This window comes from Haliotis rufescens, unplaced genomic scaffold (genome assembly GCF_023055435.1).
Source record: "Haliotis rufescens isolate VD_foot unplaced genomic scaffold, xgHalRufe1.0.p SCAF_7, whole genome shotgun sequence".
In the NCBI taxonomy this organism is placed as follows: domain Eukaryota; kingdom Metazoa; phylum Mollusca; class Gastropoda; order Lepetellida; family Haliotidae; genus Haliotis; species Haliotis rufescens.
The window spans coordinates 55,404,716-55,422,876 of NW_025964361.1; the positions used below are offsets into that span (position 1 = coordinate 55,404,716).

Sequence of the window (18,161 nt, forward strand, 5' to 3'; positions counted from 1 at the left end):
ACAATTTTCACGTCGAATATCTGTACCTTTTCTCCCCAAAGCGATTGTCATCTCTCTCTCAATTGTGGGTGCGATCGTTCGGTCATTGGGTTTATCTACTTATCCCAGCTATACTAGTATCTATGGAGACCAACTCACTTGACACCTCTCTAAAAAAACGTTGTCCAATTTATGTCATCAAGTTGCGAGCGCATGTTCGCATCACAAGAATTGACGTCGTGATAGAACAATGTTTTATCGTGAAATCAACCACGCTTCGTACTTCATTGTATACTTTGCGATGTATCGTGCAGCTATCTTACATAACACAATCAACATGATAACTTTCATTCCCGTCGTCCAGATTAATGTTTCCTGACAATCATAGCATTGGGAAACATATACAAAGAGGATATGTCGAGGTTTGTCTTCACTCTGTTAACGAGATATTGAGGTCCTTAAAGGCTCTTCGAGTGAATAGACCCAAACGCCTTTAAGGGGCAACTCCATGCACATGTGTATATGTTAATACAACGGCGATAACATCATGATAAAAGACTCGCACTGCACCTCGAGGGACACTTATCTGTATAATGGTGTAATACCAGTGGGTAGCAGCGTCATACAAAAGGGACATTAAGTAACATATCAAAAAGGTACTGTTGGTAGAAGCATGTACTCACATCTTCTGTGTTAAAATGAACATACATAATAAAAACACACAAAATTAAGTACATTATAAGCTCAACTAATTATGGATGTTTGATAAAGGTTTTCAACAAAAAATATGACAGACCTATACAACTATTATTGTTTCAGTGGGTATCCACACACAACTAGTAATGTTTTACGGGGAACCCACATACAACTGTTATTATTTACTGGGCAACCACATACAACTATTATTGTTTACTGGGTACCCACATACAATTGTTATTATTTACTGGGTACCCACATACAATTGTTATTGTTTACTGGGTACACACATACAATTGTTATTGTTTACTGGGTACACACATACAACTGTTATTGTTTACTGGGTACACACATACAATTGTTATTGTTTACTGGGTACCCACATACAATTGTTATTGTTTACTGGGTACACACATACAATTGTTATTGTTTACTGGGTACCCACATACAATTGTTATTGTTTACTTGGTACACACATACAACTGTTATTTTTACTGGGTACAAACATACAACTGTTATTGTTTACTGGGTAACAACATACAACTGTTATTGTTTACTAGGTACCCATATACAACTGTTATTGTTTACTGGGTACACACATACAATTGTTATTGTTTACTGGGTACCCACATACAATTGTTATTGTTTACTTGGTACACACATACAATTGTTATTGTTTACTGGGTACAAACATACAACTGTTATTGTTTACTGGGTAACAACATACAACTGTTATTGTTTACTAGGTACCCACATACAACTGTTATTGTTTACTGGGTACACACATACAATTGTTATTGTTTACTGGGTAACAACATACAACTGTTACTGTTTACTGGGTACCCATATACAACTGTTATTGTTTACTGGGTACACACATACAACTGTTATTGTTTACTGGGTAACAACATACAACTGTTATTGTTTACTGGGTACCCGCATACAACTGTTATTGTTTACTGGGTACCCATATACAACTGTTATTGTTTACTGGGTAACAACATACAACTGTTATTGTTTACTGGGTACACACATACAACTGTTATTGTTTTACTGGGCAACCACATACAACTGTTATTGTTTACTAGGTACCCACATACAACTGTTATTGTTTACTGGGTACACATATACAATTGTTATTGTTTACTTGGTACCCATATACAACTGTTATTGTTTACTGGGTACACACATACAACTGTTATTGTTTACTGGGTACCCACATACAATTGTTACTGTTTACTGGGTACACACATACAACTGTTATTGTTTTACTGGGTACCCAGATACAACTGTTATTGTTTACAGGGTACCAACATACAACTGTTACTGTTTACTGGGTACCCACATACAATTGTTATTGTTTACTGGGTACACACATACAACTGTTATTGTTTACTGGGTACACACATACAATTGTTATTGTTTATTGGGTAACAACATACAACTGTTATTGTTTACTGGGTACACACATACAACTGTTATTGTTTACTGGGTACACACATACAACTGTTTTTGTTTACTGGGTACCCATATACAACTGTTATTGTTTACTTGGTACACACATACAACTGTTATTGTTTACTGGGTACACACATACAACTGTTTTTGTTTACTGGGTACACACATACAACTGTTATTGTTTTACTGGGTACACACATACAACTGTTATTGTTTACTTGGTACACACATACAATTGTTATTGTTTACTGGGTAACAACATACAACTGTTATTGTTTACTGGGTACACACATACAACTGTTATTGTTTACTGGGTACCCGCATACAACTGTTATTGTTTACTGGGTACACACATACAACTGTTATTGTTTACTGGGTACACACATACAACTGTTATTGTTTACTGGGTAACAACATACAACTGTTATTGTTTACTGGGTACACACATACAGCTGTTATTGTTTACTGGGTACACACATACAACTGTTATTGTTTCACTGGGTACACACATAAAACTGTTATTGTTCACTGGGTACCCATATACAACTGTTATTGTTTACTGGGTACCCACATACAACTGTTACTGTTTACTGGGTACACACATACAACTGTTATTGTTTACTGGGTACACACATACAACTGTTACTGTTTACTGGGTACACACATACAACTGTTATTGTTTACTGGGTACACACATACAACTGTTACTGTTTACTGGGTACACACATACAACTGTTATTGTTTACTGGGTACCCACATACAACTGTTATTGTTTCACTGGGTACACACATACAACTGTTATTGTTTACTGGGTACACACATACAACTGTTATTGTTTCACTGGGTACACACATACAACTGTTATTGTTTCACTGGGTACCCATATACAACTGTTATTGTTTCACTGGGTACACACATACAACTGTTATTGTTTACTGGGTACACACATACAACTGTTATTGTTTCACTGGGTACACACATACAACTGTTATTGTTTCACTGGGTACACACATACAACTGTTATTGTTTCACTGGGTACACACATACAACTGTTATTGTTCACTGGGTACACACATACAACTGTTATTGTTTACTCGGTACCCACATACAACTGTTATTGTTCACTGGGTACTCACGTAAAACCTTTTACGGCGCACACACATACAACTATTATTGTTTTACCGATCATGTTAAGTTCTGCTTATACCGTATATATTTGCACAGGAAACACATGTTTTGATAATTCACTTTCATATACTTTTCACAGCTATTATGCCCCTCACGTTAAATGGAATCTGTTTTGCCGGATAATCTATTGGCTGTTCTCTTGCATTCACAATTCATATTACATAAACCCGCAAGGGACACTGGGTTCGTTTAGAGTAAATACAATTTCATGTTTATAAAAAATACGTTTATTAAACAAATTACAATTTGATTAAACAAAATATCACAGCCTGGTGTAAATACATATGCATGATTTGCAACAGACAATAAGATACAGTAAACTACAGTTATAACGAATTCAAAGGGACCACTAATTTTAATTCGTTATAACCGTAGTTCGTTATAAACATATATACAGCAAATGGATGGGGCCAAAAAACACACCAGTTCGTTATAAACGTGTTCGTTATAACCGTAGTTTATTGTATGTACAAAGTAAAAGGTGGTAAGGTCGAAATTGGGTTTAACGTCGCGTTCAAGATCATTGCACTAATATACATTTTGCAAGAGGTATGTGAGGTGAAATGGGGGTTTACGTCGCGTCCAAGAGTTTATAGTGCTAGCCTACTGAGATACCATGCCACAGTTTAACATGGATACCCAACTCAGACAAAGTATACTGACCAGTCCTTGTTTCAGCCCCTTTATGCCGATCGCCAGGCAAGGTAACAACAAGTATATATCTTTTAATGTCTTTTGGTGCATAGTGAGAGGCTGGGATACACATTGCACGCCCAACGTCATTAGCAAATGTGGCAGAAGTCACAATATATCTCACAGTTGTTTTAACAAAAACAACAGGGTCACGTGGAAATGTGAACAGGTTCCTTTGATTAACTGCTGAGTATAACTGCTGTTATAACTCAGATAATATACATATGTACAATATGTCTCTATACACAGTAAATGCCACAGTTGAACATTAACTGAGGGGCAAAAGAAAGTATACATAACTTTTCTGTTATCAAAAATAAAAAAACGAACTTTGATTAGATTATGTCCTTTTTTACCATAACAGTTTGTAAAAAGTAACATGTGACTGGGTAATTTTGAGTAAAAATAAATTGGTTCAATGTTCAAAGACGGGAGAATGAAATAAATCTGCAATCACATGATCCCAACCATGATTGAATTATTGTCAGAGATACCCACCAGAAGTTGTGTATTATGCGAATATATTTAATTTTTAAAACCAGTTTTCAAGTGAATACTTTCTATTGCCCGGAAGTGTTGTCGCCATGTGGGCTCAATGCAAATAAAGTCCCGTGATTCCATCGAACGCGGGTTCTAGGCACATAAGGTTCTCAGTTTACACACACATAACAGTAATAAACATCGTATCACGTGGGTTCAATATATATATTATGGAGAGGATTTACTATTTATCGTCCACGCTCTAGACGCTGTAATAAGTGCCAGTGTCTCTATGTTGTGGAGATAAGCTTGCTATATGTGAGTGTGTGTGTGTGTGAGTTTGGTTTTACGCCGCTTTTAGCAATATTTCAGCAATATCACGGCGGGGGACAACAGAAATGGGCTTCACACATTGTACCCATGTCTGGAATCGAACCCGGGTCTTCGGCGTGACGAGCGAGCGCTTTAACCACCAGGCTACCTCGACCGCCCCTGCTATATGTGAGAGGAGAAGACTTTCTCGCGGCTCTTATGGGCACAGGTGGCCTTGTCGTCTGAAACGACGTAAGTCGCTATGCAGAAGTACGTTCATTAGGCAGCCAGGAACCCAGGATAGTGGTTCGAATCTTGGTTTAAACTGATGATGTTTCCGGGTTGCAACAACATACACGTGCTCGTGGGTTTCGCCAAAGTATTAAAGACCTGCATCACTTCGGCCTTTCCTCCATCCTGAAGGTGAAACGCCTTGATGTAACTGAAATACAAACTCGCCCAATAGGCCTAAGCCATGTTCATCTTCAAGTCTATGTTCATCGTCTCGTGAAACAAGAGTCAGGACAGTGTTTGGATACAAAAACAATCTTAGGCATAATTTCACATTCAAGATGCTTAAGACGTCTTCTTTTTTGAGGCGATTTTAAAAAGGCTGAGAAGATCCGATAATATTAAAACACCAAACGTGATGGACAACATAGATATACCTAGGTAGCCAAAGTTCTGAGCTGACGGACGTTCATCCTCTGCGCTGGTTTTAGTGCGAATGTAGGCAGATAGTGACTTGGTGTCAAGAGTTAGGTTCTCCTTAATCTCTATATCAAATTGTTCCAGAAACAATTTGGTTTCGTTGGCCAAAATCAACCTCTCACCACACCTGCAAAGACAGATCTCCTGAACCTCACTTGGGGTGCCCGCTGTGACAGGAGCGAGTGCTGTTGTCTGCATCGGTGTTGTTGAAACCGACGGTGTCGTGGTGGTTCCAGTCGGTGATAGGGTCACGGCCGAACTGGAGACTGCGTTATTGTTGGTAGATGTTGCAAATGAACTGGTGACTGCGTTATTGCTGGTAGATGTTGCAAATGAACTGGTGACTGCGTTATTGCTGGTAGATGTTGCAAATGAACTCGTGACTGCGTTGTTGTTGGTAGATGTTTCAAATGAACTCGTGACTGCGTTATTGCTGGTAGATGTTGCAAATGAACTCGTGACTGCGTTATTGCTGGTAGATGTTGCAAATGAACTCGTGACTGCGTTGTTGTTGGTAGATGTTGCAAATGAACTGGTGACTGCGTTATTGCTGGTAGAAGATGCAAATGAACTGGTGACTGCGTTATTGCTGTTAGAGGATGCAAATGAACTGGTGACTGCGTTATTGCTGGTAGATGTTGCGAGAATGTAGAAGGAAGTTGCAAGGCTGGTGTCACTTGTTGCTGCATCAGTAGCGGATGGGGATGACGATGCAATGCTGTTATCCACAACTTGGGCGGTCGACGAAAATGAAGTATCTGTCGTTGGAGAAGCTGCCATGTTCTGCGAGGAAGAACTTGCCGCTAGAGCAGAACTTGATGCGACATCACTTGACGCCCATGGCGAGACATCCATGACGCTTGTAGTTGGTTCTACGACAACAGTAATTTTTACATGTGTTTAAAGACAGTGACGTGACCTGCAGAAATATTTCCATTAAGAAGAGGACAAGACGGTTACAAGTTGGGCCGAGTGTATTATTTTACGCCGCTTTCAGCAATATTCCAGCAATATTACGACGGGGGACACCAGAAATGGGTTTCACCATTGTACACATGTGGTAATCGAACCCGGGTCTTCGGCGTGACGAACGAACGCTTTAACCACTAGGCTACCCCACCGCCCTCAAGTTGGGTCGCCAATATGTGAATAATATATGCGTTTAAAGACTTCATGATCAGAAATATTCTCATGTGGGACAGATCCTGTTCACAACTCTCTTTCAGATTATATTTTCGGTATGATAACAACATATAATATATTTTATGCAAACATGTTCGTTTAATGTCAACTGGATCGTTTACGGACTCTGGATGAGTGTCTGGGGGAATGTTGTTTACGCTTCACTCTATTTCAGCACTGTTTCAGCTATTTCAGCCGGGTGATCACACTAGATCAATGAATCTACGATCAGGACGGCAAGTTGATCCAAACAGATTAGGTAGGGCAACCAACGTTGTATCACCCTAGACCGTTCGGACACTCGTGGCCACTTCTCATGTTATCAATTGTGACCAACCATGAGTGAGTGAGTGAGTATGGTTTTACGCCGCTTTTAGCAATATTCAAGTAATATCACGGCGGGGGACACCAGAAATGGGCTTCACACATTGTACCCATGTCGGGAATCGAACCCGGGTCTTCGGCGTGACGAGCGAACGCTTTAACCACTAGGCTACCCGACCGCCCCCTGACCAACCAGGAGATAAGGGACATAATGGGTGAAAAATCACATCACATTTTGATTTCAGATTATATTTTAAAACTACATGATCTTAGGAACACGCTCATCTTCTGCTTAGGCCCATTTTCAGATTTTTAACTCTTTATGTAATTATTACATGTTTTAGATATAATGTCTAATTAATTGTAAGTACACATATATGCTAAAATGTTTTAAAATAATGTTTTATTACATGACGAACTAACTATATTTTTGTACAGTCAGCTCGAATTGCGGTTTTTAAGGTAATAAGTTGGCGTTAAACATCTTTATGATGCCAAAGCACAATTCTATCCCCTACACCCATAAAGTCCCTCTGGTGGTCACAATTTATGCTGGCGTACATGAGTCTTCAGAATAGATAAATATAGCCTAACTATTTAACATTTATTATATTTAACTTATACATTAGTTCTATTTGTATAAACTTGAAACAACAAAATTATATGATTGTATTTAAAAAAACCCCATTACTAATGAGAAGTAAGTGAATAAATAAATGCATAGATTACATAGAAATACTTCAACTGTCATCTGTCGTACCTGATGTAGAATATTCCATATTCTGCGATAAGGAGGAACTCTCTGCAAGAGTAGAACTTGGTGCAATATCCACACTTGAAGACAGTGCGACGTCAACTGACGTTTCCGTAATCGATGACGTCACGTGGACAGACTCAGAGGCGGAATCTAACATTGACGTAAGAGCACTGGGAAGGCTACTAGACGGCTCTGCAACAAGTAACATTATTTGGATTTGTGAGTGGTTGGTTGGTTGGTTGGTTGGTTTGTTGTTTAACGCCGCACTCAGCAATATTCCAGCTATATGACGGCGGTCTGTAAATAATCGAGTCTGGACCAGCCAATTCAGTGATTGACATCATGAGCATCGATCCACGCAATTGGGATACGATGACATGCATCAACCAAGTCAGCGAGCCTGACCACCCGATCCCGTTAGTCGCCTTTTACGACAAGCATAGTCGCCTTTTATGGCAAGCATGGGTTGCTGAAGACCTATTCTACCCCGGATCTTCACGGGTCGATTTGAGAGTGAGTGAGAAGGGTTTAGCGCCGCTTTGAACAGTATATACACTATCGTGTCACTGGACTTTCCGGTCCATCGATCACTTGATTGCTTTTTTTAGTTTACAGGCCGCCGTCGCATGAAATATTGCGCACTGCTACCGGTAGAGCAGGGCATGCGTACCCTCATCGCGAGCACCTGGTGTCATTTTCAGTGATCCATTCATATAAGTTTCACCGCTGATATTTACGATCAATGGAATCTGTTTCGGAGACTGGTTACTTGAGTTTCATATTCAGTTCAATCACAGAGTAACAGCTTAATTCGGAAGGCCAACGCAGAATGAGGCAGACCGCAGACATACCACTCCGATTTGAACTCACGAAGACAGGTATGGTGCTGTCAAACCATGGGTCACAATGAAGGCGAATCTAGGAATTGAACCCACAAGCAGCGGATCCCGGCATAACAAGGGGAGGGAATTGTAGCGCCTGGACCATCCATGTGCCCTAATTATACGTTGAAATATATTCGCTATATGTTTATAAGAAACAATGTTAGGGATCGAAGAGCATCAATTTTCTGTGCATATAAGTACGTAATATTAAAAATAGTCCATTTTGATTGGTCAAACAGAGGTATCAAATCACAATAAACCCTTAATCTCCTATTTCTACAAACGTGAACTGTTTAGTGATTATGAAATTTTCATTAACTATATTTTTAACAGTATCGCCATTGCTTCGTATTAGAAACAACTGTGTAAGCACAAATAATGGATGTAAAATACCAGACGTAAATGACATAATAAGTCGACTCACAAATAATGTCTCAATTATCCGCCGAAATAGGTGAGGTGAGGTGAGGTGAAATGGGGTTTAACGTCGCGTCCAAGATTATTGCACTTATATAGCGACGTGAATGCACGTGTATGCGTGTGTGTGTGTGTGGCTGCTTGTACTAGTCCGGACTGATGCCGATTTATAGTGCTAGCCCACTGAGATACCATTCCGCAGTTTAACATGGATACCCCACTCAGACACAGTATACTGACTCCGAGCCGACCAGTCCTTGTTTTAGCCCCTTAATGCCGAGCGCCAGACAGGGTAACAACAAGTACCATCTTTTAACGTCTTTTGGTATGATGCGGTCGGGGATCGAACCCCGGACCTTCCGCTCTCCGGGCGGACGCTCTACCCCGCCGAAATAGATTCCATTGGACGTAAAAGGCAAAACAATGATAAAAAGTATATGAATGGATCACTAAAAATCAGTCAAGACACCAGGTGTTCGTGAAAAGCGTGAGCACCACCCGCTCCACCGGTAGCACCCGTCACTCACAAAACTTGTCTTCCTTTGTTGCCAAAATGTCGCACCATCATTCGACGACGATGTATTAAGCAATCGAGTCTGGACCAGACAAGCCAGAGGTAGCGAGTCTGGACAAGACTAACCAGAGATAGCGAGTCTGGACCAGACAAGCCAGAGATAGCGAGTCTGGACAAGACTAACCAAAGATAGCGAGTCTGGACAAGACTAACCAGAGATAGCGAGTCTGGACAAGACTAACCAGAGATAGCGAGTCTGGACAAGACTAACCAGAGATAGCGAGTCTGGACAAGACTAACCAGAGATAGCGAGTCTGGACAAGACAAGCCCCGAGACTGGACCAGACAAGCCAGAGGTAGCGAGTCTGGACAAGACTAACCAGAGATAGCGAGTCTGGACAAGACTAACCAGAGATAGCGAGTCTGGACAAGACTAACCAGAGATAGCGAGTCTGGACAAGACTAACCAGAGGTAGCGAGTCTGGACCAGACAAGCCAGAGGTAGCGAGTCTGGACCAGACTAACCAGAGATAGCGAGTCTGGACCAGACAAGCCAGAGGTAGCGAGTCTGGACAAGACTAACCAGAGGGAGCGAGTCTTGACAAGACTAACCAGAGATAGCGAGTCTGGACAAGACTAACCAGAGATAGCGAGTCTGGACCAGACAAGCCAGAGGTAGCGAGTCTGGACCAGACTAACCAGAGATAGCGAGTCTGGACAAGACTAACCAGAGATAGCGAGTCTGGACCAGACAAGCCAGAGGTAGCGAGTCTGGACCAGACTAACCAGAGATAGCGAGTCTGGACCAGACAAGCCAGAGGTAGCGAGTCTGGACCAGACTAACCAGAGATAGCGAGTCTGGACAAGACTAACCAGAGATAGCGAGTCTGGACCAGACAAGCCAGAGGTAGCGAGTCTGGACCAGACTAACCAGAGATAGCGAGTCTGGACCAGACAAGCCAGAGGTAGCGAGTCTGGACCAGACAAGCCAGAAGTAGCGAGTCTGGACAAGACTAACCAGAGGTAGCAAGTCTTGACAAGACTAACCAGAGATAGCGAGTCTGGACAAGACTAACCAGAAATAGCGAGTCTGGACCAGACAAGCCAGAGGTAGCGAGTCTGGACCAGACTAACCAGAGATAGCGAGTCTGGACCAGACAAGCCAGAGGTAGCGAGTCTGGACAAGACTAACCAGTGACACGATAGCGTACACTAGGGCTTGGACGAGTCCAAATTTACTACCCGGGTACCCATACCCCTATTACCTGACCCTACCCGGGTCTCAAGTGATTTTTTGTCATTAAACAATATATCACGTGACTAACGACGGGTCCGGGTAGTACTGTGAGTACCCGGGTCAAACTCAGGACCCACCCGCCCCGAGTACCCGAGTTACCCGTCCCAGCGTGTACTCGTATTGTTTAAACTGAATTAACTTTGAATTACTTCTGCAAGGTATACGTGCGGCGATTCTGCTGCTTACAACCAGAGAGAAACATTTAAGAAATATGTTCGTTTTCTAACACAGTTGGGGGCATTGATTTGTATTAAAGTCTCAATGACAATGAGACCCGTGGAGATCCAGGGTAGAATAGGTCTTCAGCAACCCATGCCTGCCGTAAAAGGCGACTATGCTTTTCGGAAGAGGCGACTAACGGGATCGGGTGGTCAGGCTCGCTGACTTGGTTGATGCATGTCATCGATCCCATTTGCTTGGATCGATGCTCATGATGTCAATCACTGGATTGTCTGGTCAAGAATCGATAATTTACAGACCGCCGTCATGTAGCCGGAATATTGCTGAGTGCGGCGTTAAACAACAAACAAACAAATATATAGTTGTCGGTTGTATATCTGCTCGAACAGAAACCAAAAGAGGGAAAGTAAATTTCATGGAATAAGTTTGATCTACATAATTAAAAAAAATGAGGAAAATATTCAGAAATCGTTATACATGTTTTGAGATTATAAGGTTACCAAATGCTTAGGTAAGCTAAAATGTTTGAGCTAAAATGTTGAATTCAGAGGTTTTCAAGATACGGTATTATTCTGATATTTGAATATGAGTGTTCTCTCGTCACGCCGAAGATCCGGGTTCGATTCCCCATATGGGTACAATATGTGAAGCCCATTTCTGGTGATATTGCTGAAATATTGCTAAAAACACCCAAACACGATTCACTATATACAAACATTAAAGAAATTCGTCATCTATAAAACTTCCTTGAGAGGCATTTAGAAGTTGGAGTACTAAGTAAGCATAAGAAATATGGATGAACAACTTCTTTATTACAATTAGGAGCGACGTTTCCGTGCAGGTAAACTTGCTTGGTAACGGTGTTAGAACCTTCACCGAAACGTCGCTCCTAATTGTATAATAATAATATGTTCATCCAGATACCTTAATCTTGTATATTCTATACAAATGTCATGGCTGTATATTTTTTAATACAGATGTTGATAAAAGTTCCCATCTGAAATATATAATAGGTGAGGTAAAATGGGGCGTAACTTATTTAGCGACGTGTGTGTGTGTGTGTGTGTGTGTGTGTGTGTGTGTGTGTGTGTGTGTGTGTGGCTGGCTGGCTGGCTGCTTGTACTAGTCCGTACTAATGCCGATTAATAGTGCTAGCCCACTGAGATACCATTCCGCAGTTTAACATGAATACCCCACTCAGACACAGTACACTGACTCCGAGCCGACCAGTCCTTGTTTTAGCCCCTTATTGCCGAGCGCCAGACAGGGTAACATCAAATACCATCTTTTAACGTCTTTTGGTATGATGCGGCCGGAGATCGAACCCCGTACCTTTGGCTCCCCGGGCGGACGCTCTACCACTAGACCACGGTCAATATACCATAAACGAAAGTGGATTACGAAGACATATATGAAAGAACGCAACATTTACCGATGGTATATATATGGGCGTGAGTGGGCTTGGAAGTATCTACATGTAGGTAGGTGTTGCCAAACATACTCGACTGTTTAATTATACTATAAATACTCACCTGGTAGAAGGGTTCCTAAAGAACCCAACGCACACGCATGCGCATAGGCACTGGTCCCATCAGGCGTCACTCCGATCACGTATGGTAAGAAGGGAAATGTGTCGTATGATTTTACAACAAAAAACCCGTCAGGCACACGCTCTCTAAACGTACTGACAGTAGCGGCACTGTAAGTGTCAACCAGGGTGAAATTGACAGCCTGTCCATTAATATCATATGGAGTATCAACAGTTTTGAAACCTGTGATGTACAATGTATTAACAAATCCGGAGAAGGTGACACATTTGTATTCGGTTCCCAGGGACGCAAAAGTATTTAAAGTCAGAAGTAGAGGTTTGTCGTTTTCTCCAATCAGACATCTCAGTCCCACCAGAGCTGATGTTCCTTGGATCATTCCGGTGTTGTTGGGCGAGTATTGGTGAGCGCCACCTTTGAGTAAAGGTATCTCAAGCACAGAATTGTTTTCATTAATTTGTAACGTTCCCGCTTCTGACACTACTGCCAAGAACATGTCCGAGTTGCACAGATCCGTATTAAGCACAGGGGTAGGGGTCCCCCATTTGGACATTGTGGGGATCTGCTCCAGTGTTTCTCCAACGATGGTTCCCGAGAACACTCCGACGGGTTTATCCGAGGTTACAAGACTGCCTGTCAAGTCTTCCTCTGTGATGATCTCAATGCCAAGCAGAGCACCTACAGACACGGTTATCGTGTCTCCGCTATAGTATGTTATGCTTTCAAAAACAACAGGCCCTGTGGACTTCAAGCCAATTGTCACCACTGTGGCTGCGTATGCAGATGCCACTATGTACAGATTATGTTCCGGTGGTGATATAGGAAAGGACATAAAGACATTCTCAAAGCTGGGGCCTGTGTAGGGTACAGATAGGCTAGCATCTAGAGCCAAAGCCAGGTAAGAACTTGATGTAGTACCGTTTGCCTCATTTTGAACAAAGATCGACACGACGTCTGTTGTATGTACGGTTAGGATGAAGGCAGAGGAAGATGCCTCCTGTATAACTATTGATATCGCCAACAGGTCTGTAATGGTTTCCGTCCTGGGGTAACCACTCCCCGACCCGTTGAGTGTGATCTCGGTGCCCTCTGAGCCCTGAACGTGAAGGGTACACTTCACCAGACTGGCGGACGGGAGCTTGGGGCATGCGATGATGTAGTTACTGCCATCAGCTATCCATCCTCGTACTCCTGCTGAGGAAACAAAGACACACTTTAACCCTTTGGCTACAATTAATGTTTATTACCCACAGGGTTAGAAATAACCGAGTTCCTAAATAGAGAATACTACACTCATTCTCGCCAGATGCCCTTTTTCCGAGGTCTGATACCATAGAAAGTTCACGTGTTTCGTAAAAAGGGTATTTAACGAGAAATGAGTGTGTGTTTAATTTATTAAGCACGTTAAATATGTATTTAAGTGTACATACATAACAAACATTCGTCCGATTACAGACCAAACTGAAACCGGTTGCAAATCTGGTTGCGCATGAATATAAGTGTATGCCAAAATATGTGCATTGTTGACATTCTATGTATACGCGTTAATAATATACTCACACGCAAAAGAAACACAAGTCGAGTATGCAGTATACATGTTATTTATTTTCAACAGTAAAGACAAGAAATACTAATAGGGCAAGCTTGACAAAAAATTGACTGAAGACAGAGCAGCTGTGCGTAGTTCATCGGCAGTTGTAGGGACTGGGCGCACATTGTACAGACGCCTTTGAACCTCATCCCACAAGTGTTCGATGGGGTTTAGATCAAGGCCGAGGGCTGGCCACGGTAGAACACGGATGTTGTGTTGTTGCAGAAAGGCCATGGTAGCTCTGGCAACATGGGGACGAGCATTGTCCTGCTGGAAAATGTGTTGTTGATGCAACAACGTGGGGTCTGATCACTTGGTCGATATACCGCTGAGCAGTGATGCCGATTCAGAAAGCACATGGGTCCAAGTCTCGCATTAAGTCCAATCCCTGCCCATATCATGACGCTAGGTCCACCCCATGGATCCCTTGCCACGACGTTTCTGTCAGCGAAACGATCACCTCGATGCCGCCAAATTCTGACTCTTCCGTCTGCATGGGAGACACAAAAGCGACTATCATCAGAGAAGATGACACGCCTCCACTCACGATGACGTCAATTGCGATGACCCTGTGCCCACTGAAGTCGTGCTTGTCGATGCCGTGGTTGGAGAACAGGACCACGTGCTGGTCGGCGACATCTGAGGTTGTTGGAACGGAGACGTCGGATCACAGTGTCCCGACTAATGTGTCGAATATGTGTTCCTATGGTCTGTCGAGCACTTTCACTTGCAGTTAGGAACGGATGTCGCTGGTGTTGACGGGTAATCTGCCGATCTTGTCGAGGTGTGGTGACCCTAGGACGACCGCTCCGAGGAAGGTCATCTGTGGTCTGTGTAGCATTGTATCGATGCAGGAGACGGTAAATTGTGGTTATGTTAACGTTGAAATGACGGGCAACATCTTGTACAGACTCTCAAGCTTCCAAACGTCCGATAGCCTGGTTTCTCTGAATTTGAGTTAAGCGTGGCATTGTTGACCAAGGAGTGGTAGGTCCAAGAATCGGCCACAGTTTTATACCCACTACAGATCGTGACAGCTCGTGCATTTTCGATTTCGCGAGAAATGGGTGCATGATACCCACATATTCATTGAAATGGTTCATTTTGGCGATTCGATTTTTAAGTTGCGTTTTTACTAGGGGCTTCCAAAATGCAACCAAAAATATTGATAACACCATCAGGCTTCACTACATGCTAAAACTCGTATCAATTTATGGTTCCGTGTTTGTTACCTATTTGCTTAAAACCACTTGCGTTTCTTTTGCGTGTGAGTATATGTTACTGTTGCGTGCACAAACATGACAGCACCAGCGCTCAAGATATTTTTTAAAGAATTTCGTCAAATTATGGTAATTCAAGCGTAACGTGTTGTCCATTGTGTCTGATAAAGGTTCCATAGTCTCGTAATGGCGCTTAGTGTTACGTTGAAAAACAGCTGAAGGTGATTCTCCTGTTTGCAGTCGGCAGGTGGCTTCCGTCAATCCTGGCATGTTTTCACTGTTCATTTGAATAGAATTTTGATGGAATGCATATGAAAAAAACAACGTTTTTGTAGCACACCAAGTTATGTTGCACGTGCATGTCATGTTCTTCATATTTGGGATGTTTTGGATCACAAAATCTTAAGTCAGGCACACCTCCACGGAGTTTTCATATGATTTGTATATGAACTGTTCACTTTTTGTGATCTCATCGTGAAGTCGTTTACGTTCATTCATGAGCAAACAGAGGCGGTCGGATAGCCTAGTGGTTAAAGCGTTCGCTCGTCACGCCGAAGACCCGGGTTCGATTCCCCACATGGGTTCAATGTGTTAAACCGATTTCTTGTGTCCCCCGCCGTGATATTGTTTGAATATCGCTAAAAGTGGCGTAAAACCATACTCACTCACTCACTCACTCATGAACAAGCACCTTCCACGACAGTGCCACAAAATACGTTTGGAAGGGAATACTGATAGCACCATCGGGGCATCCAACGTTAGTCTAGATATCTGTTCAGATGGTTTAAACTGACTTCATTTCACCACGCTTAACTGTTTACCTTTAAATCAAATTGAAAGTCGCGAAAGTGGTCTGGTGCGTCACGCCCAAGGCACCTTCGATCTATCCGTGGTTGTACATTGCAAATTGATCCAGCTCGATTATGTACATGTAATGTCTATAGTAGTTCTATGCATAACTAAAACTGAATGCATAGCGAATTTGATGCTTATGACTATCTTGTTTTGTTGTAAATGTTTCTCGTTTCCTCGATTCCTTCAGTTCTGCCTCGAGGTTGTAAAACGTTTTGTAAATAATGAATGACGTCTCGTGATTTCCTTGTGAATGAAAAAGTAGTTCCGGTGTGACAGAGGTCACGGCTATCCAATCAAAACGAATAAAACGAAGTCAACCTTGTACGACACACGTGTGACGTACGGATTTAGTATCTTACCACCTGTATCTTCACCACGTGGGTAACAAATGGAGACTGTTATACGAACATGTGTATCATTCTGAATTTTCGAAACGAGTGTCAGAATTCTTGTATTTCCCAAGCGAGAGCGAGTGTACATATGTGATTGTAATAATTTCTTTATTACTCATTATTTCTTAATCCTTTTGAGCACTCCTTTAGAAAAATGCACTGATCACCAAAGCTGTCCCAGAAAACCGAAATGTGTCGAATGACGTCATCTGTCATCAGTTTTGACGTCATATCTAGTGTGTCGTCATTCTGACCTTACGTCACAATGAGATTCGAATGACGTCAACAATGCCGTTCGTATGACCGAATCAATACTTGCGCGCGAGAAGTGATATTTGCAGTAGTGCACATACGATATTTATGAACTCGGTTGTTTATAATCCCATGGGCAATTAAACAACTCTCTCGTTCACACGGTCTACTATCTTTCCACAGTGTATACCCATTAACCTAAACTGGAAACAATACCTGTACTTTTTTGCATTTGTCAATATCAAGCATTTGAACGAAGAAAGTGTTCATTGTGTCATTTTAAGTACTCCAAAAATATTCTGTTCCATCTATCCACGCACGGAAGGAATCGATTAATGATTGTTTACATTTCTCCAGATCCCAATGGTAAATCCTTTTTGTCCATTTTTCAATCAGACGAATAAATGAAAGTCATAAAGTGGACAAGTCCGTGAGTTGAGATCATACCAACTGGTTTGTTGTCAGGTCAAAAGATAAACGTAAACTCAAGCACAAGCTTATTGTCAAGGTGAGGTGAGGTGAAATGGGGTTTAATGTCGCGACCAAGATTATTGCACTTATATAGCGACGTGCATGTACGTGTGTGTGTTTGTGTGGCTGCTTGTACTAGTCCGGACTGATGCCGATTTATAGTGCTAGCTCACTGAGATACCATGCCTCAGTTTAACATGAATACACCACTCAGACACAGTATACTGACTCCGAGCCGACCAGTCCTTGTTTTAGCCCCTGGCGCCGAGCGCCAGACAGGGTAACAACAAGTACCATCTTTTAACGTCTTTTGGTATGACGCGGCCGGGTATCGAACCCCGGACCTTCCGCTCTCCGGGCGGACACTCTACCACTAGACCACGGAGGCGGTCCTTATTGTCAAGACATTAATGCCTATATTGCACCTGTTCGAATTTGTTTATCCTATTGAAAGTATTTTGAAAGATCATTCTAAACATGTTTTTGCACGGATAATCGGGATTGGGTATTCTTTGGCGTTTATGGTTAATGAAAACCTTTTTGTGCTTTTTAAATTGACCTGCCTAATATGTCTGTCATACAAAGAAACGAAGTGCGTATTACTGGTGGGATTATTTAGCAATTTAAAAAAAGGCGATTTCCTGCTTCTATCTACAGTCAAACCTCGTTTCCGGCACAGCCCGGACCTTTTTATCCATCCAGACACCCCTTCTTTCCGCCGACCTTGCAGGGGACTGATTTATACGTATACAAAGGGACAT

At 42.1% G+C, this 18,161-nt stretch overlaps 1 protein-coding gene across 1 annotated transcript in view; it reads right to left on the reverse strand.

The window, feature by feature from the left end:
- Nucleotides 1-3,530: 3,530 nt before the first annotated feature.
- The window catches only part of LOC124133724 (cell wall protein RBR3-like), a 71,278-nt gene continuing 56,647 nt past the window's right edge, over nucleotides 3,531-18,161 (reverse strand). Inside the window, exons 3-5 of the mRNA XM_048387931.1 lie at nucleotides 12,605-13,813; nucleotides 7,784-7,972; nucleotides 3,531-6,389 (exon numbers count right to left, since the gene is read on the reverse strand). Of these exons, the coding sequence (XP_048243888.1) occupies nucleotides 5,383-6,389; nucleotides 7,784-7,972; nucleotides 12,605-13,813 (2,405 nt within the window). The 3' untranslated portion in view covers nucleotides 3,531-5,382. The remainder of the gene's footprint in view (nucleotides 6,390-7,783; nucleotides 7,973-12,604; nucleotides 13,814-18,161) is intronic.